Raw genomic sequence first — 21,105 nt, 5'->3', positions numbered from 1 at the left:
TTTCAACAAAGAGATGAAAGATATAAAAAAAGAACCAAATGGATGGGTTCAATAGCAGCACAATAAATATGGCAGAGAAAAGAAAACATTTAAAGACAGAACAACAGGAAATGCCCAATTTGAACACCAGACCAGAGAGAAAATAGACGGAAAAAAAAATGAACAGCCTCAGGAATGTGGGACAATAGCAGATGGCCTCAGTCACCAGAGAGGAGAAAGTGAGGTTGAAAAGCATTTGTGGGAATAATGGACAGAGAGTCCTCGAATTTGGTGAAGGACATGGCCTACAGATTCAAGAGCCTGAGAAAATCTCAAGTAGCATAAACCCCAAGAAAGCTATTCCAAGACATGGCATGATTAGACTTCTGAAAACTAAAGACAAGAACGAAAATTGAAAGCAGCCTCTGCTCTTCATTCAAACTGGATCACCAAGTTCTCACCTGAAACCAGAGACCAGAACAAAGCAGAACAATATTTTTCAAATATTTCCATTTTTCAAAGAATTGTCAACCTTGAAGTTTATATTCACTGCAAGTATCCTTAGGAATGAAAGGGAAATAAAGATATTTTCAAAAGGAGGAAAACTAAGGAAGTTTGCCACAAGCAGACCTACCCTCAAAGGATGGATAAAGAAAATTTTTCAAACGGAAAGAAATTGTAATGAAAAAAGGCGTAGAACTTCTGAAAGAAAAGAACAACGAATGGGCAAAACCCAGTAACTACAGTAGACATCTTTCTCCTCGTGAGCTTCTTAAACCATATTTGATGGTTGGTGAAAACATTACACCACCACATCTGATGGTCAATGTACAGAGAGAAAACACTTAAGACAATTATATTCTGAAAGTGGGAGGGCAGAGATGGCCTCGATGGAAGCAGGGCTGCTCTATTCCTCTCGAGGTAGGAAAATGCCAATAACTGTGGGTTTGGTAAGTGACATACGTATATTGTAATATCTAGAGCAAGCATCAAAGCACCTCTACAGAGTTGTATATTCAAAAACACTGTAACTAAATCAAAATGGAGTATTAAAAAACGTTCGCATAACTCAGGAAGGTGAAAGAGAAACAGAACGATGAGAAACAAAGAGAACAGAAAACAAATAACAACATGGCGGAGTTAAGCCCTAAGAGATTAATAATTGAGAGGTCAGTAGTCTCAGTATACCAATTACAAGACAGAGATTGGCAGAGGGAATAAACACACGCACATAAACACACAACCCAGCTCCATACGGCCTATGCAGTCTACAAAAAATCCCACCTCCCAAAACCCAGAGCATCCCGGGAAAGGAAAAAAAGTGGGCGAGGGTGGTGGGAGTGGAGTGCATGAAAATGGCCTGCGCTCGACCAGGACCAGGGTCACTGACTTGAGACCCCAAAACGACAGATGCTTCCCAATGGGAGTGAAGGTTGAAGAGACCGGTCCACACCTCCTTCTGTTCTAACACCCCCCTCACTACCTGTTCAAAGGAGGTAATCATGTGGGAGAGAGGCAGCAGAGCTGGGGGTTAGGAAAGAGATGGTGGTGTGGGCAGGATTCTCCCTGCAGGCTCTGGCAGCGCCCCGTGTACGCACAGGTGTGCAGGCTCTGGCAGTGCCCGTGTACGCACAGGGCAGGGACGCTCCCTGCGCTGCTCCAAACTGGAATATTCGCGTCTCCCCACTGCAGACACCAGAACACAGCCACTACCCCACACAAGCAAGAACAGCCCCTGAGGTTATGTGCCCACGGCAAGGTCACCACACTCTGTTAGAGAAAAAGGAGCTGGAAAGTTGTTTATATATTAGGAGTGCACGCTTGGTTCAGCGCCAAGGACAGAAAACAATGTTTCCACAGTCACCCAAGATTGACTACAGCAAATAGCTATCCGTTCTGAAGACGACAAATGGTTTCCAAACAACAGGAAATAGATACTAAGGGTATTATAAAAATCTTCCTTTTTAATATTTTTCTTAGGGAGAGAAGAAATACCAGTAAGTTCTCAAAGGCTTTTAAAAGTCTTGATAATTTAAAACTAAAAACTTATCTAAACTTTGTAGTAAGAATGCCTTATATTTATATTTAACGCAAGAATCTTCAGGGTACAGTTGTACTTGTGTATGCTATGTCTCAATGGTATACAAATATTTAAAATTATTTTATATACTAAACTTTGTTACACTGATAAATATTTTATGATTCTCCCAAATCAATCAATTTTTTTTTCAAATAAACAAATTAGCCCAGTTTCCCATATGTTAGGGGAAATAATTGCTGGGTAAACAATAAACTTTTCTTGAAACTTGATTCTGAAATGTTACGTACAAGACCCCGAGCAAACCAATGTCTCTGAACTTCCTATTTTCTTGTTTACAAAAATGGAGCATATGAAGATGCCCACTCTCAGACGATTACCAGAAATATCACATTGCAATAGCTTGAAGAGTACTTTGAAAACTGGCAAGCAAAGACAAGGTTACTACTTACTTAGGCCTAGTATGTGCACAGGTAGAACGGTCTCTATCAACACAAGTGCCTCCACCTTCTAAGCTTTACTATTTGATAGACCAGAAAAAGCCCACAGAATTTTATTCTCCTTAGTCCTGTTACACACTCTCAAGCTGATCTCCTCCTAGAAATATGTGATTTTCAAATATACGATAATTAGTAGTTTTGTATCTTTTGAGATTCCAGAAATGATTTCTTTTCACATTAAAAAAAAAAAAAGATTTTTAGAAAGTAATTCTGCATGATTTTCATGGGGGTGAGGGGGCAGCTACAAGCAAGTCCCATAAGGTCAAGGACTTGCTTTTTTCACACTTAGAACATATAGAAGGCAGTGGCATATTTCAAATCTGAGAACATGTGGCATTCTCTTACAACAGTTTTTCTTCTATTCATTTAGTTCAAAAAATGTTGAGGCTTAAGACAGGCCAGACATTCTCCCTACTAACTCCTGTCTCACCCACCATCCCTCGTTCAGAATCAGCAGGGCATGAGGTGGTGTCTGCAGAGTACAGGGCTAGGGGTCCAGTCACAGGGCGCCAGGGGCCTCCAGTCGCGAGGCGTGGGGGGCAGCTCCAGTCCCAGGGTGCAGGGGGCTCCACTCGCAGGATGCTGTGGTGGGGGCTCTAGTCGCGGGGCACTGGGGGGCTCCATTCGCGGGGTGCTGGGCGGGGGGGCTCTACTCTGGGGCACCAGAGGTGGGAGGGGAGCTCCAGTCACCTGGGGCATGAAGCTCCAGGCTTGGGGCACCGGGGTCCCTGTGCAGTGTCGGGGTTGTCCCCAGCCTCTGCTGAATCCTGCGGGAACCTGGACCTGGCCTTCTTTGGAACAGCGCACAGAACCACAAAAGGACCTGGCGGTCACTCTCGTGCTGACATACAAATGACACCCTCCACCCTATAGCTTTCATTGACCCAAGATAACTGTGTGTTGGAGCCACAACACACAGTTATCCCCTCTGTCTGATAACTGAAGTGCCTGAAGATGAGTCTCGGGACGCTCCCAAATTTCCTCAAGTTGCCCCCCGAATCTGTCCATCACTCTGCACATGGAGTGACCTGCAGCCACGTCAGTCCCCATCTGTCTGCTCTGCCTATGGCCACTGAGGCCGCATTCCGGGTGTGCTCTGACGTTTTACCCGCCATCCCACTGACCACAGCTTGGTCAACGGAGGCTAAGGTTGCACTGCTTTTTAGGTGGCTGTGGCATAAAATTGAGTTTCCTGGCAAAGACAGTCCCTGGAAGGTTCTGTGTGCTTGCTGTGGGGATGAGACTCACGTCTGAGGGGCGAAGTTCATTTTTCAGACCCCATGATGGGACTTCTCTCACTGCCTCCAAAATACACCCTGTCCAATATTCCATCTCCAGGTTCCCATAGTCCTCCCAAGGCTCCCTCCCACCACTCAGCACCTGCTCATCATTGTCAGCGTGTTTCTGGTCTCTTAAAATTGAAGTTTTATCCCTAGCTTTGCAGGTAAAGCTTTGCAGGGAGAAGGACCCACGACGCCACCGCCTCTGTGCTCAGGGGATAACGGTGGGGTGGGGAAGAGCCTCCACTGGTCCCTTCAACGAGATCTTTGGTGCCCCAGGCTTGAGAAGGTTCTTGATGGTTACATTGCTTTGTCTGCCTCTGCTGGTCTATGACATGAGCACGCCATGGCCTGACCACTGCTGTGGGCCTCATTCTGGAATGGATGCTACCTAACAAAGCCTCATATGGAGGTACACCCACTGATGAGGGTCACCAGATTGAGAAATAAAAACTTGGCACAGGACTGACTGACACTGAAAACTACTCCTTGTTTACCTGAAATTCAAGTTTAACAGGGTATCCTGTGTTTTATCTGACAACCCTACTTCCGATGCACACTTCGCACCTCAGCTTCAACACAAATCTACAAGAAAGGTACAGGACAGGTATATTACCTATCAGCCTCAAGGAGACCCAGTGACCCAATGAGGCTGGGTGACTGCCTCCAACTCAGAGTCCACAGTGCCAGAGCTGCGATGAGGGCTGCACTTCTTCCCACTGGGGGCCAGACAGCCACCCACCCCTTAGACACAAAGTCTCATGTGAGGTGAAAGGGGTGCTGAGAGGGTTAAAGGCAGTGAGGACCCAAGTGGACATCACCTGATCCCTGGGAGAGGACATGGATTCTGGGAGGCAGAGACCTGGAGGAAGAAGATCGAAGGCTGAGAGAGCAGCACAAAATGCCGCCTGAGAGTTAAAAAAGTGGGTGGGGGGGGTTCAAGGCGCACAGACCTGAGCACTGTGGACGGGCATGGCAGGAGACGAGGGTCGAAAGGTGGCTTGGGGCCAGCTCACAGTAGGACACAGAGCCCAGTCCTCCAGGTGAATGGGCACTGAACACTCGCTGGACTCCCACAAGTATTATTCCCATTTATGTGGACATAAACGGGCTTAGAGAAGGTCCACAAATTGCTGAAGGCCTCAGGGGTAATAAATGCTGGGACCAGGGTGAAAATCCCCATCTGCCTAAATTTATAGCCATTTACAGCTCTCCCCACCGTCAGGAGCATAGTAAGGAGCCTGGGCTTTATCGCCCTAGCTTCTGAGATGCACAGTAAGTGTTTGGATCTTTGTTTCAGAAAAGTCATTGTAGGAGTCAAACTGTCTTTGTTCCCATGAGAAACTCAAGGCCCAAGCTGGGGCCTGGGCAGAAATGAAGGAAAAAACAGGGTTCGGATCAGGGAGGGCGAGGAAGGCAGAGGCGAGAGGGCTCATTATGTGCATCTGACCCTCACCCCAGGGTCTTCATTAGCAGCGGGTCACAGCAGCAGCTGGGGCTGTCCCCGAGCTGCGGGCCTGGGTCACTGGCCCTGAGCCGCTGGGACCCGGGGAGGGTGGCACTAGCTGACCCAGCCCCCCTCTCACGCCAGCTCCCCGGAGAGCACCACCCGGGGAGCAACATCGGCGGATGCAGAGCACACACGCCGGCCGTATGTCATTGGGGCGCCGCGCTGGCAGCTTTTCATGGCTCTAATTTCCCGAGGACTCTGCGCCAGCGTGATCTACAGTCTTCCTGACATTTCACCTTCCTCTGCTGAAAAATTCATCCCAGTTCTAACGTGGGACGCTCGTTCCCAAGTACAGAGGCAGGAGATTGATTCCGGCTGCCGCTAATGCCAGCTGCCACTCGGCCCCCTTTCCTGGGGCCAGAGCTTGCTTGAGCTAAGCCAGTTCCCAATTATACAGCAGGCTTCACAGTCCTAATTTATCAATCTTTGCCACATCATTTTACATTTATTCTCCATCATGGGTGGACATTTATTATTTTTAAGGCTATACTCTCTTTTTTGGTCTTCCTGAAATTTAACCAGTATGTTGAGGATTTTCATATTTTCACAGTACTTGGCTTTTTTTCGTAAAGACTATCTTTCCAAGACCACAGGGTGACAAGCATTTCTGTGACAGGCAGAAGAGGAGCAGGAGCCGGGCTCAGGGCCCTCGGTGGTCTCACTCACCGGCCAGCCTGTTGCCGTCCCTCTCTCGTGTCCCCTCCCAATCCCCCTGGGACCTTCTGAAGGACACACCTGATCCTGGGACTCCTCTGGCTCTAGGCTCCGATGCCCCTCTCACTGCCTGCAGAAAGCTCTCTCCCCCAACCTCCAGCTAGCCTCTCCCCAGGACCTGCCTCAGCCGCACTGGACCAACAAGCTGCACGCACCTGCGGATGTTCTCACCTAGGCCTGAGTTGTGCCCCACGGGCTCTGCCTGGTGACCTGCCACTCACTCTCAGGACCAGCAGCAAGAGTGCTGGTCACCCTGAGGCCTCCCTGGCAAGGCCCTGCCCTGGCGGTGTCCACACAGCATCTTCTGCTGCTGCTCTCCGGCAAACTGCATCCCCTCGTGCTGCACTTACTCACATGTCCCCACCATCACCCGCCACCCACCCCCAACACCTGTACCCCACCACAGTCATCACCACCGCCATCCATATCACTGTCTTCACCACCTCCATCCACACCACCATCATCATCACTAGCATCGCCCCCATGCCCACCATCATCACCACCACCATCCATACCACCATCACCACCACCATCCCCATCCACACCCCCTACCACCACCATCACCACCATCCCCATCCACACCCCCTACCACCACTATCACCACCATCCCCATCCACACCCGCTACCACCACCATCACCACCATCCCCATACACACCCCCTACCACCACCATCACCACCATCCCCATACACACCCCCTACCACCACCATCACCACCATCCCCATACACAACCCCTACCACCACCATCACCACCATCCCCATCCACACCCCCTACCACCACCATCACCACCATCCCCATCCACACCCCCTACCACCACCACCACCACCATCCCCATCCACACCCCCTACCACCACCATCACCACCATCCCCATCCACACCCCCTACCATCACCATCACCACCATCCCCATCCACACCCCCTACCACCACCACCACCACCATCCCCATCCACACCCCCTACCATCACCATCACCACCATCCCCATCCACACACCCTACCACCACCATCACCACCATCCCCATACACACCCCCTACCACCATCATCACCACCATCCCCATACACACCCCCTACCACCATCACCACCATCCCCATCCACACCCCCACCACCATCCTCACCATCATCCCCATACACACCCCCACCACCATCACGACCACCATCCACACCACCATCATCACCACCCCCACACCCACTCCCACCATCACCATCCCAGTCCCTACCCCCATTCCACCACTGTTATCGCCACCACCATTATCGTCATCACCACTATCCCCACTCCCACCCCCTCCACCACACCCAGGACCCCTCTACCCTGATGCTTTTATCTTGGAGTCTGCAGCACCTGCCCAGAGGAACAATCTCCTCACCATCTGTTTACCATGTTTTTGCAAAGCCACTGTGGCACACCAGCTTGGCTTAAGTACTTATTTATTTATTTATTTAATGCCTGAAATAGACCTTGATTAAGTACAATTAAGTCCCATACTTCACACAAACTTCCTATGAGGCAATCCACAGGCAGCCATTATACCTGATGTTGCAAATTCATTACTATTTGGACAGAATCCTGCCTCTCTCCCAACTCACAGGCCACACTCACACATTCTATGAGACCCATTCCTCAAGTTCACTGCTTTTCAACTTCCACCCAGTTTTTCTGTCTTCACGTTGACTCTTCACAATGAAGCTGTGTAATTACTACTTTTTCCCCCAAAGGGTTGCTGTACAGATAACTTCAAGTAACGAACCACAAAGTTGGCTACAGAACAGACGCTAGCCAGGCCACCAGGCTCCTTGGCCTCACAGCCCCCTGACCTGGTCCACACCTTCCCCAGCCACGCCAACCTCTTGCCATAGTCTAGACACAGTCCCAACAGTGAGAGACTCAAAATGCCTCAGGAAAACAGACCATGTGCTGTCAGGTACCACCAAGAGTCAGACGCACAGAAATAGTGCATATGTGAGCTGAGGATTCTGTGCCTTGCACATGGGGTGGAGCATGGAGACCCAGGAGCACATGAAGCACTGACCAAGCTGAGGGCCTACAGTCTGCCTTGCACATGGGGTGGAGCACAGAGCCCCAGGAGCGCATGAGGCACTGACCGAGCTGAGGGCCTACTGTGTGCCTTGCATGTGGGATGGAGCACAGAGCCCCAGGAGTGCATGAAGCACTGACCAAGCTGAGGGCCTACTGTGTGCCTTGCACATGGGGTGAAGCACAGAGACCCAGGAGCACACGAGGTGCTGACCAAGCTGAGGACCTACTGTGTGCCTTGCATGCCGGGTAGAGAACAGAGCCCCAGGAGCACATGAGGTGCTGACCGAGCTGAGGGCCTACCGTGTGCCTCGCACGCAGGGTGGAGCACGGAGCCCTGGGAGCGCATGAGGCACTGACCGAGCTGAGGGCCTACTGTGTGCCTCACACGCGGGGTGGAGCACGGAGTGCCGGGAGCGCATGAGGCACTGACAGGCAGGTGACCTCGCAGCAGCTGTGAGGGTCGAGTCTAGACAGAGGCCCCTCCCACCTCACTTAAATAAACACACTGAAGACTCCAAGCTATATGGACTGAATCCACCCCCCATTCCCCCACCCAATTCATACACTGAAGCCCTAGACCCAGTGTGACTGTACTGGAGACAGAGCCTCTAAGGAGGTAACTAAGGTTAGAGGAGGTCATCAGGTGGGTCCTGGGTCCCTATAAGAAGAGGAAGAGACGTGGGGTTTGCACGTGCACAGAGGAGAGGCCACATGATGCCACGGTGAGAAGGGACCGATGGCAGGCCCAGAGCATAGCCTCAGGAGGACCAGCCCTGCCATGCCTGACCCTGAAGCTCCAGCCTCCAGACCCGGGAGGAAATTAACTTCTGTTGCCTGGGCCACCCAGTTCACAGTGTTCTGCTTCAGCCGTCCAGGCCACCCGAGACACGGGCTCAGCACCTGCCTAACAGGATGCACAGCACTTCGGACGGGGAATCATCTCAAGGTCACACCTGCTTCCTGCTGGGTCCCAGGAGCACAGCCGTGGATCCTAACGGCTCCTCTCTGCACCTCCAAGCGGAACCGCTGCCACGTCGAAGCTGCTGTGGGCCAAGGGCAGGGCGCAGACCAGCAGGCCGCAGAAGAGCACAGCACATCACACATGTGGGGTTGAGGGAGGAGCTGGCCCCGGTTCTTTACAGTCTTACTGGAAAAATTAATTCAAATTGGGCTTTGTCTAAGCACCCCCTCGTGGGCTGAAACCTGGAGGAAGGGCCATAAACAAAGCACCCGGCAAATGACAGAGCAGGACGCCGTGAGGAGCCATCGTGGGCTGCTCCAGGGACCTAGTCTTATTTCACATCTTCATTAGTGATCTGGAAGGAGCCGTAAACAGCACATTAATTCCACTTCCAGATGACACTGAATTTGGAGGTGCCACAGAAAGTCAATGAGGACAGAGAGATGATACAAACGGGATCTGAAGAGTCAGTGAGGAACGCAAGAAACAACACAGGAGTCGGCCTCAAAAAAATGGCCCACTATTTCAGAGCCATGCCTCATTTCCATAACACAACTAAACAAAAAACACAGGTGCTCCCTACTGTCTGAAGCCCCTTGCTATTCAAGTCCTCCATATCCAGAACCAGGACTCTCATTCTGCAATGCTCAGCTGTGTCCCGGCAATCAGAGTTCTCCTCACACACCGTTCCAAACTCTGAAGCCAAAATACATCTGGTGACGTGCCATTCCTCGATCGCCACACATGCACCCCAAACTCAGGAGGGGTGCTTGTTTATATAAACACCTTTGAGCTCACCTGCGACCTGTCCCCTGAAGAAGACCTGGTGCAACGTGTTTACAAAGACAATCGTGGGACTCTGAGCTACAGGAAGGATCCCAAACGATTCTATGATGTCTCCTAAAAAGACAAGAAGGAATTCAGATACTTGGAACTTACCCCAGCAACAAAATAGTTGGGTCCATAAAATCTAATTTTACTTCTAAAGACAGAAAGGAGAAAAGTGTTTAAGATATTTAATCTCATTGGCTTCTAAACTCCAGTGCTTGAGCGTCATTACAAATGTCACTCTGAGGCGATAGTTACATCTCCATCCTCCGTGACAAAAACCAGCAAGAAGAAAACATGTTTATACAACAAGGCGTATTTACAAAATCTGTGCCTCAGAAGCGCATCCTTGAAGCCTTGTAGCTGTAGGTCAGGTGCTCTGGAAGTGCACTGTGTGCTCCTAACTAACGCTGCTGGTCCGGCGGGTCACTGCAACAACTCCCTCAGGGGGAAAGGCCAATGGCACAGAGGACTCAACTTGATCATTCCCAGAAAGCGCCGATCCCCGTGCCTGGCACATGAGCACTCGATGGGAGTTGTCATTGTCATCATCTTCACAGTCATCATCATTATCCCGTTACCTCATGTATAAAATAAGGATGATGAAAATGATGGAAGCCAAAAACCGTACATGACCTGCCCAAGGACCCACCACGAGCAGTGGAGTTGGGGCCTAAGCTCCAGTCTTCTGAGGTTTCCTTATCACTCTCCATGCCCAAGTACCGGCTGCAGTCGAGGCTGTTCTGTCCACCACGCCCGGTGTGCTCTTCCTCCCTCCAGCAAACAACACTGCACCTGCGGACAACACCACACCTGTGGGCAACACCACCCCTGCGGGCAACACTGCACCTGCGGGCAACACCACCCTGCGGGCAACACCACCCCTGCAGGCAGAGCAATACCACACCTGCGGGCAACACCGCACCTGCAGGCAGGGCAATACTGCACCTGTGGGCAACACCACCCCTGCGGGCAACACCACCCCTGCGGGCAACACCGCACCTGCAGGCAGGGCAATACTGCACCTGTGGGCAACACCGTACCTGCAGGCAGGGCAATACTGCACCTGTGGGCAACACCACCCCTGCGGACAACACCACCCCTGCGGACAACACCGCACCTGTGGGCAGGGCAATACTGCACCTGTGGGCAACACCACCCCTGCGGGCAACACCACCCCTGCAGGCAGAGCAATACCACACCTGCGGGCAACACCACCCCTGCAGGCAGAGCAATACCACCCCTGCAGGCAGAGCAATACCACACCTGCGGGCAACACCGCACCTGCAGGCAGGGCAATACTGCACCTGCGGGCAACACCACCCCTGCAGGCAACACCGCACCTGCAGGCAGGGCAATACTGCACCTGCGGGCAACACCACCCCTGCAGGCAACACCGCACCTGCAGGCAGGGCAATACTGCACCTGCGGGCAACACCACCCCTGTGGGCAACACCGCACCTGCAGGCAAGGCAATACTGCACCTGCGGGCAACACCACCCCTGCGGGCAACACCGCACCTGCAGGCAGGGCAATACTGCACCTGCGGGCAACACCACCCCTGCGGGCAATACCGCACCTGCAGGCAGAGCAAGACTACACCTGCGGGCAACACTGCATCTGCGGGCAGAGCAGAGTCCTTAGGACTGCTCAGAGTCCTAAGTCCAGACACAACTGCCTGATCAGTTCTGTCTTTTATCATAAGCAACCCTGCCTAGTGACCTGCTAGAGCACTGCCCCTCTCTGGTTCCCAGGGAGACGGAGCTACAACTGGGCCCAAAAAGGAAAGTCGACGAGAAGGCCAAGCTCTGGGCTCCCTGCAAGGGCCGGCGGTCAGGACCACACCAAATATCACCCTGCATCACGGAGCAGCCCCAAGAGGTGTCCCCAGCGTGGGGCCCTGTGCAGTGAGCCTGTGCAGAGCACGCCTGATGCTCACAGGTACAGTGGGAGGTGCATCTCCAGGTCGTGAGAATGGGAATTCTCCCACCGCGGAGGAGACGGGGTGAAAAGGAGGTGGGGTCTTCAGAGAGGACCAGCACCCTGTCCACTGTGGCCCTTTGGATTTGGCAAAGGAAAGTCAAGACAGTGAAGCGGTGACAGGAAGCTGGGGCGGGCCACCTTCCACTCGAGGGCCGCCCAGTGAAAGGGCCCATTTCAGCACAAAACCTTCCCTGTGCCACCCTCCCTACTCCCAACCCCCGAAAACAGAGCTTCTGTCCTTGTCTTCAGGGAGCCACACCAATGGCAGAGGAAAGAGAAGGCACATCCTGCTGTGACAGCATCCTTTACACACGGCTACGTGTTTGCATAACAGGGCCTGGGGACCCTCTCTGAAGGGACCCTCCATGAGCCTCATGTTTCACTCAAGAGATTACCGCACAGTTTGCATTCTACTTTGTAACATATCTACATTCATTTCAGGCTATAAATCATGTTTTCATTACTCAAAATCAAATAGAAGTAACATTACAGAAAGACGCACCACCCTTATCCTGTGGCTTCAGGTGCCCCTGGCACCCTGCCACCCACCCCTGGAGGTGCTGTGCCCTGCTTAAGAAGCTCCCATCATGGAAGGGAAGGCTCGGTCAGTGAGCCATGAGGGAGGATAGACTCCTGGGCTGGCCCAATGCTTCCAACGGGCTCTGCTGCCTGTGCCGGGGGCTCCTGCGGCGGCTGCTCCCCAGTGCAGAGGAGGCTATGGCTGCAGCACTGCCCACCTCTCCTGGGGGTAAGGGGTAAGGTGCCCTGGACTGGGCATAAGGTGTGCTCTAGATGCTCAGAGCCCACTGCTCAGGACTGTTTGCACACATCCCTGGAGTCCCGTCCTTGCAGGGTACATAGATCCAACTCTGAGACAAACCTGTTCACAGCAGCCTCATGTTTTCTCATTATTTAACAGTGGTGTTAGTCAACTGTGCCCATATTATAGATGAACGCTCCAGAGGTTACTTGACTGGTCCGGGATTGGAGAGCCGGTCAGCAGCAGAGGGAAAAGCAGAGAGTCTAGGTTTTCCAGCCACCAAATCTGGTGCCCTCTCCACTGCCCGATACCCCTGCAAGACCGCTGCCTCCCCTGCCTCCACTGCCCTGCTCCCACCATGCCCACCTAAGGAGGTGAAAGAAAGGCTGGGAAAATAACTGGACCACTTTACATTTAGCTTCCCTTTTTAATTTTTCAGTACAATCTGACAGTGGGTCTCACTCATTCACAAACGCCTCCCTGGGGTGTGCTAAGTTTTCATGTCCAGGGTGTGACAGAAGAAGCGAGACAGAGAAAGGGTAAAGAACCCATTCCAGGTCACACACATTTCACTTCCAGGACACTGCAGTACCTAAGGATGCAGACCCAGATGAATTTAGCTGCTCAGTTGTCATTTTCCTACGTTTCCTCCTACTGATTTATTCAGTACACCTCAGCAGCCTTGTTCCCAAGAAAAATCCACTGTATCTTCCCAAATCTCACTGAGATGATAATTTCAACATAGTTCAAATTAGTCGATTCAGTCTGTCACTATGTTCTGAGCAGCTATGATGTAGCAAAATGGCTGATCACTCAAATGGAGTCGTGTTTCAGAGGAAGATGGTGCCAGGATGAGCGGCCGAAGCTGCGTGGCCTCTGCAGGCCAGGGTGCTTGGCACAGAGGCAAGCAGCCGCGTCCAGGCCTGCCGGGGGCTTCCAGTCAGCAAGCAAGACAGGAAACAGGGAGACAAGTGCTCTGGTAGAAACGGCCACACAGGGGCCGGGAGATGGGCTGGGACCCCGGGGAGCTAGGGTAGAGCGGGGCTTTCAGGAGGCGGTGGATATGCCATAGATGTCATGTCATGTCATGTCATTTCATTTATTTTTTGAGACAGTCTCATCCTGTCGCCCAGGCTGGAGTGCAGTGGCATGATCTCAGCCTACTGCAACCGCCGCCTCCCGGGGTCAAGCGATTCTCCTGCCTCGGCCTCTCAAGTAGCTGGGACTACAGGCACGCACCACCACACCCGGCTAATTTTTGTATTTTTAGTAGAGATGGGGTTTCACCATGTTGGCCAGGCTTGTCTCGAGCTCCTGACCTCAAGTGATCTGCCCGCCTTGGCCTCCCATAGTGCTGGGATAACAGGTGTGAGTCACTGCGCTGGCCCTTTTTCATTTTTAAAAAAATTTTATTGTCTAAACTTAAGGTCTGCAACATGATGCTGAGATAGAGAGAAAAGGTCACTATAGTGAAGCGAATTAACATATCCATCAGCTCACACAGTTGCTCATTCTCTTTTTCTGTGGCAAGAGTAGCTACAATCCACTCATTTAGTGAAAATCCCAAATATGATAGAAGATAATCAACAATAGCCCTGCTGTAAATGAGGCCTCTGGCCTTCTCCATCCTACATACCTGCTACTTTGCATCCTCAGACCTACAGTTTCCAGTGCCCCTTCCTTAACCATGTAACCATGGTTTTATTCTCAATCTCTGTATACTCAACTCGTTTTGTTGTTAAACTCCACAGATGAACTATCCTGTATTTTTTTTTCTTTTTGAGATAGGGTCTAACTCTGTCACCCAGGCTGGAGTGCAGTGGCACAATCACGGGTCACTGCATCTTGTCATGTTGCCCAGACTGGTCTTGAACTCCTGGGCTCAAGCAATCCACCCACCTTGGTCTCCATTTCTAAGGGTAAAAAAGAGCTCCCGATGTGTAGACAAGAGAGGGTGGGGAGTGGGCCAGAGCCACAGAAAGGCACAAAGGCAGAGGGATGTCACCTGGGGAGCCGTGGGAAGCTCATGTGTTGGCACGATTCCCTGGAACTCAGACCTCCAGGTCCAAACATCCGTGCTCACACCTGTCACAGCAGACTACCTCGGACGGGAAGCACATGAGTCTGCCTCACACTGAGAGATCCCTCTCTAAGGACCATTTCCACCTTGGGGGTGCCACCCCTATGGCCTGCTCATCACATGGGGTCCACCACGTTTAATGCTCTAGGGGGGTCAGCCTGGGTTCCCTGGATCAGACTCTACCCACCACGCTCTAATGATCTCAGGGCACCAGCTGGGCTCCCCTGAATCAGAGCCCACCCACCACGCTCTAATGATCTCAGGGCACCAGCCAGGCTCCCCTGAACCAGAGCCCACCCACCACGCTCTAATGATCTCAGGGTGCCAGCCTGGGCTCCCCTGAATCAGAGCCCACCCACCACGCTCGAATGATCTCGGGATGCCAGCCTGGGCTCCCCTGAATCAGAGCCCACCCACCACGCTCTAATGATCTCAGGGCACCAGCCGGGCTCGCCTGAATCAGAGCCCACCCACCACGCTCTAATGATCTCAGGGCACCAGCCTGGGCGCCCCTGAATCAGAGCCCACCCACCACGCTCTAATGATTTCAGGGCACCAGCCTGGGCGCCCCTGAATCAGAGCCCACCCACCATGCTCTAATGATCTCAGGGTGCCAGGCTGGGCTCCCCTGGATCAGACTCTACCCACCACGCTCTAATGATCTCAGGGCACCAGCTGGGCTCCCCTGAACCAGAGCCCACCCACCACGCTCTAATGATCTCAGGGTGCCAGCCTGGGCTCCCCTGGATCAGACTCTACCCACCACGCTCTAATGATCTCAGGGCACCAGCTGGGCTCCCCTGAATCAGAGCCCACCCACCACGCTCTAATGATCTCAGGATGCCAGCCTGGGCTCCCCTGAATCAGAGCCCACCCACCATGCTCTAATGATTTCAGGGTGCCAGCCAGGCTCCCCTGAATCAGAGCCCACCCACCACGCTCTAATGATCTCGGGGTGCCAGCCTGGGTTCCCCTGGATCAGAGTTCACCTATCATGCTCTAATTATCTCGGGGCACCAGCCTGGGCTCCCCTGCATCAGGCTCTACTCGCCACGCTCTAATGATCTCAGGGTATTAGCCTGGGTTCCCCAGCATCAGAGTCCACCCACCATGCTCTAATGATCTCAGGGCACCAGCCTGGGCTCCCCTGGATCACAGTTCCGTGCGCCACGCTCTAATGATCTCAGGGTGCCAGCCTGGGCTCCCCCAGATGAGGGTTCCATGACCACTCTCTAATGACCTCGGGGCACCAGCCTGGGCTCCCTTGGATCAGTCCACATAACACAGTATAATGATCTCAGGGTACTAGCCTGGACTCCCCTGGATCACACGTCTACCCACCATGCTCTAATGATCTTGAGGTGCCAGCTTGGGCTCCCCCAGATGACAGTTCCATGACCACTCTCTAATGATCTTGCGGCACCAGCCTGGGCTCCCTGGGTCAGAGGTCCTTAGATATTGACAAGGTTCCCCTCGGCGAATTCCTGAAGTTTAGGAATGAGGAACTAAATTCCATTCTTGTTTTTCTATAGAAACCCACAAAGTGCTCTGGAGTGACCACCACTCAATACGCATAACCTCAGCTAAATGCAGGAGTTAGTTTCACTCTGCAAATGTGTTTTTCAAGCAAGGTGTAAAAGTCTGTGAAAATATTTAGAGAGCAGCAAGAGAAGTGGATGAAAGTTTTCAAAATGGCTTGCACTAGTATAACAGATCAAGTTAGGACACGGTCACAAAGACACAAAAGGGGACACAATGGAAGGTCCAGAGCAAAGGGGACACGGAGCCAGACCATTGGTGCCCTCTGCTGATTGAGAGGCCACCACACAGAGTTTCACCGAGGATGGTGTGAGCAGAGGCAGGCACACACTCATGAAACAGTGTGAGAAGAGGCAGACACGCCCACCCAGGAGACAGTGTGAGCAGAGGTAGGAATGCGCACACTCACGAGACAGTGTGAGCAGAGGCACGTATGCACTCGTGAGATGGTGTGAGTGGAGGCAGGAGCACACACTCATGAGACAGTGTGAGAAAAGGCAGGTGCACACACATGAGACAGTGTAAACGGAGGCAGGTACATGCACACTCATGAGACAGTGTGAACAGAGGTAGGCACGTGTACACTCGTGAGATGGTGTGAGCAGAGGCAAGCTCATGTACACTCACGAGATGGTGTGAGCAGAGACAGGCACGTGTACACTCGAGATGGTGTGAGCAGAGAGGTGCACACACTCATGAGGCGGTGTGAGCAGAGGCAGGCATGTGTACACTCATGAGACACATGAGCAAAGATGGGCACACACTCATGAGATGGTGTGAGCAGAGGCAGGCACACACTCCTGAGGTGGTGTGAGAAGCAGGCGTGTGCACACTCATGAGATGGTGTCAGCAGAGGCAGGTGTACACTCATGTGGTGTGAGCAGAGGCAGGTGTGTATACACTCATGAGATGGTTTCAGCAGAGGCAGGCACACAATCATGAGACAGTGTGAGCAAAGGCAGGCACACGTGGTGTACCCTAATTCAGAAACATATATTAGAAATTAAAGCAGCAAAGTTGGGGTTTTTTAATGTTTATCTGAAACATATGCTTTTTTCTCAATGAACCTTAAGAAAACCGTGGGTGAAACAAGTTCTAAATATGGAAAGTGAGATGCATGGAAAGGTCAAGGCCTGCTGGCAGCACATTCTGAAGTGCACACAAATTGGGGAGGGAGGTGACTGGAAGTACCTGGCAGCTCCGAAGGGAGAAACCCCAAGAGAAATATGTCACTCATGCTAATTCCCTGCGTGACCAGGCTTCTTCCAGGTGGCAACACCACAGCCTCTCAGGGCTCCAGGTCCAATTGAGACCTGAAGGTTGTGCTGTTATTTGCTGTGTGTGGAGGCCTGCATCCTCCTCGGAGGCCAGCCTGCCACCTGCCACCATCCCCACAGCCGTGTCCAACCCACAATCTACGCCCACAGACCAGTTACTGTCAAGATCTCTCCTGTTCCAAGTATGTACAGTCCTGTCGAGACAGCTTCTACCCTGCGCACAGTCCCTCATTTTGCTTTCATGGAGATGCATTTTTCTTATCAAATTATCAGAAAGGAGAGTTAAAGTTCTTTTTTAAATCTTCATCATCTATGTAGAAAACATTCCATGAGTTTATTGTGCTACAACTCCCCCTTCCACCAACTCCAAGAATGTCTTTTTCACTATCATCACAGGTAATAACTGAAAATAGATCAACAGCAGTTATAAATCCCTATCAGTAATCGATGGCAATCTGTCACTTGTTCCTTGCATGAATAGACACAATCATGAGACAGTAAGCTAGGAGAGATGAATGTATGGGTTTAATCTGAAAATGTTTGACTTTTTAAGATACTTTAACCTCATGCAAATTTTCTATCATTTTCTAAGACAGTGTGAAGAGAACATTACTCTTCAAGGAGACTGCCTGTGAGCGCCAGATCCTTCAGCTGTGCACGGGGAACTCAACACTGCAGTTCCTGACCACCCTTCTTAAGAATAGTAAGGGTACAGAGAAAGGGTTTCTCGCTTGCATTTAAAAAAAAAAGTCACGAGCTCATCCACTTCTGCATATTTGTGATGTTCATTCTAGCATGTGCTTGCGTGCACAAGAATTCTACCACACTGCAGACTTCCACTGATTTGCAGAGATTCAGTGTGGCACAATAAACAGATAAAATGTAAACGCTGTTGCTTCTGACAAATAACCAATAGCCACATCCTAAAGAAGAGCCAGGCCCTCCAAATGAACTCTGTTTCTAGACACCCTCCCCAGAGGCCCCTTCTCCATGGCTGCGTCTCCTTTCCTCCCCATAAGATAAGATCCATGGAAGGCCAGGTGTGGTGGCTCACACCTGCAATCCCAGTGCTTTGGGAGGCTGAAGTGGGTAGATCATTTGAGCTCAGGAGTTCAAGACCAGCCTGGCAACACAGTGAGACCTCATCTCTACTAGAAATTTTTTAAAAAATCAGCCAGATATGGTAGTGCATACCTGTGGTCCCAGCTAGTTGAGAGGCTGAGATGGGAGGATTGCTTGAGCCTGGGAGGCGGAGGTTGCAGTGAGCCAAGATTGTGCCACTGCACTCCAGACTGGGTGACAAGAGCCAAGAGCGAGACCCTACCTCCAAAAAAAAAAAAAAAAATCATGAAAAAGGATTTTAGGACATCTGTGAAGAAAGACACGGAAAGCAGCTTTAGAAGAGGGCAACGGTCTGCCGGAAGGAGGGTGCTCCTAACAACTCACGCCTGCTGGCCCTGTGATCGGCCTGCCCTGTCCACGTGCGGTGCTACTGTCCACACTGGCTGCCCCACGCAGGGTGTGCGCCGAAAGGTGTGTCTCAGAAGCCCTCAGCCTCTTCATTAAAATATGCCACCGTTCACCAAAATATCACACAAACTAATGGAAACAAAAAGAAGGAAGGGGCTACAAAAGAGCAACAACAAAGAAAACACACGTGGGTCTCCAAGTACAGCAGACAACAGGAGCTTCTCTATAAGCACCCCTAATAAACAGCACATACACAGAAAACGCCGCAAGACGCCTCCCACCAGCCCAGGCACCGGCAGGGTAAAAGCACAATAGGAGAAAACACTACTGGAAGACAAAGAGGATAAATTGCAACTCTGATGTTTGCAAAGAGATTTGTTATAACGAAGTGACGATTTAAGCAATGCCGTCTAATCTAAGTTTGTGGTGCTTCTGGATTTAATTCATATTTGATTCACGGCAATGTGGAAGCCTAGTGATTTACAGGTGAGCTAAGTGCAAAAACTACAGAGCACAAGTATGTTTGCAAAACACATGAAGTCTCTAGAATGTTTTCCCTGCCCTGCGTTATGCACAGCAAGCTTAGGTCTGTGACTCCAGGCTTTTCCGGAGGCACCTGAAGCAGGAGGGCCTGGCGCCTTGCCCCACGGGTGTGACCGCTGCTGCAGATGACCTGATTCAGATGAGACGTGGCGCCGTGTGTGCTTCGAAGGGCGAAAGAGCCAGGTTAAGCACGAGTCAAGCAGCTGTGCTGCTCTTTCCTGATCAGAGCAGGAACTTGCAGCATTTCACAATGGAAAACAGCCTTCCCTGTGGGATGTAAATCTCAGTTCTGCTATGGCAGGAATAAAATAGAATTCTTGGAACTTAGACATGAATGTTGTGGAACAATTTTGTCTTTCTTCCTTGAGAGCCTGACAGATTAGGGAAATACTTAACAGAAGATCTATGCTGCCTTCAAAGTCTGGCAGAAAGAGTCAGTCTCTGGAAGCCACGACTGGAAATCACGAGATCCAGGGTAACTTGAAGGACATGATCAACTTACGCCTGTGGACGACCAACAAGACCAAGAGTGCTTGGCAATTGTGTTAGTTTTCTGTTGCTTCTACAAATTGCCACAAACTTGGCAGCTTAACTCAAAGCCCACTTACAGCTGGGAGCAGCTGAGGGTGGTCCCAGCAGACAGCCAGGAAACAAGCCTGCATCCTACAACCCCAGGAGCCACATGAGGCGAGAGCCCTGACACAGCCTGGTGGGGGCCTGGAGACCCCAGGCCAGCACGCTACGAAGCTACAGCCAGCACACACTGTTGAAGAGGCATGCGCTGTTGGAAGCCGCTGTTTGTGGGAATTCCTCTGCAGTGTATAATGACTATGGAAGCAGAGGCCGCAGTAACAACTGCCTGAAATGCGGGAGGAGCTCTGGATTTTGGCAGTGGGTAGAGGCTGGGAGGCTTTTGAGGAGCCACAGAAAAAGCAGAGCTTGCCTGGAATATCCAGGGGGCAGAAAGGCCATGCCCTACAGGACCATGGAGGCAGCTCCTGTTGTGCTGAGGCTGGTCCTGCACGAGGGGGGTTTCCTGGTTGGGGGACAGGGCAAGGGTGGAGGAGAGGGCAAACGGGGAAGAGTTATACGATGGTGGAGTAACAACAAGCACAGCGTCTCCAGCCGGCAAAAGGTGCTGAAATGAAAAGCCTAACTGATGTGGTTTGGGTCTGTGTCCCCACCCAAATCTCATCTCGAATTGTAATCCCCACATGTCCAGGGAGGATCCAGATGACTGGATCACAGGGTGGATTTCCCCCTTGCTGTTCTTGTGACAGTGAGATCTGGTTGTTTGAAGGTGTGTGGCTCTTCCCACTTTGCTCTCTCTCTCTCCTGCTGCCTTGTGAAGAAGGCCCTGGCTTCCCCGTCACCCCCCACTGTGATTGTGCGTTTCCTGAGGCCACCCAGTCATGCTTCCTGTTAAGCCCGCAGAACTGTGAGTCCATTAAACCTCTTCATAAATTACCCAGTCCCAGGTAGTTCTTCATAGCAGTGTGAGAATGGACTAATACCCCGACTGTCAGGAGAGTGTGCCCCTAAGAAAAGGCCAAGGACGGGCCACACTGCATGTGGTTAAAGCCTCGGGAAGATCAGGAAGTCAGAGTG

At 51.6% G+C, this 21,105-nt stretch overlaps 1 protein-coding gene across 4 annotated transcripts in view; it reads right to left on the bottom strand.

Moving 5' to 3' along the window:
• EIPR1 (EARP complex and GARP complex interacting protein 1) overlaps positions 1–21,105 on the bottom strand; it is a 176,672-nt gene that overhangs the window by 113,239 nt on the left and 42,328 nt on the right. Inside the window, exon 4 of one of the 4 annotated variants that reach the window (XM_008959520.4) lies at positions 9,816–9,917. The exons of the other annotated variants lie outside the window; for them this stretch is intronic. Within the exon in view, the coding sequence (XP_008957768.1) occupies positions 9,816–9,917 (102 nt within the window). The remainder of the gene's footprint in view (positions 1–9,815; positions 9,918–21,105) is intronic. 4 annotated transcript variants of the gene reach the window in all.

Source organism: Pan paniscus, chromosome 12 (genome assembly GCF_029289425.2).
Source record: "Pan paniscus chromosome 12, NHGRI_mPanPan1-v2.0_pri, whole genome shotgun sequence".
Taxonomy (NCBI): domain Eukaryota; kingdom Metazoa; phylum Chordata; class Mammalia; order Primates; family Hominidae; genus Pan; species Pan paniscus.
This window is presented reverse-complemented; position numbering and strand designations above follow the sequence as displayed.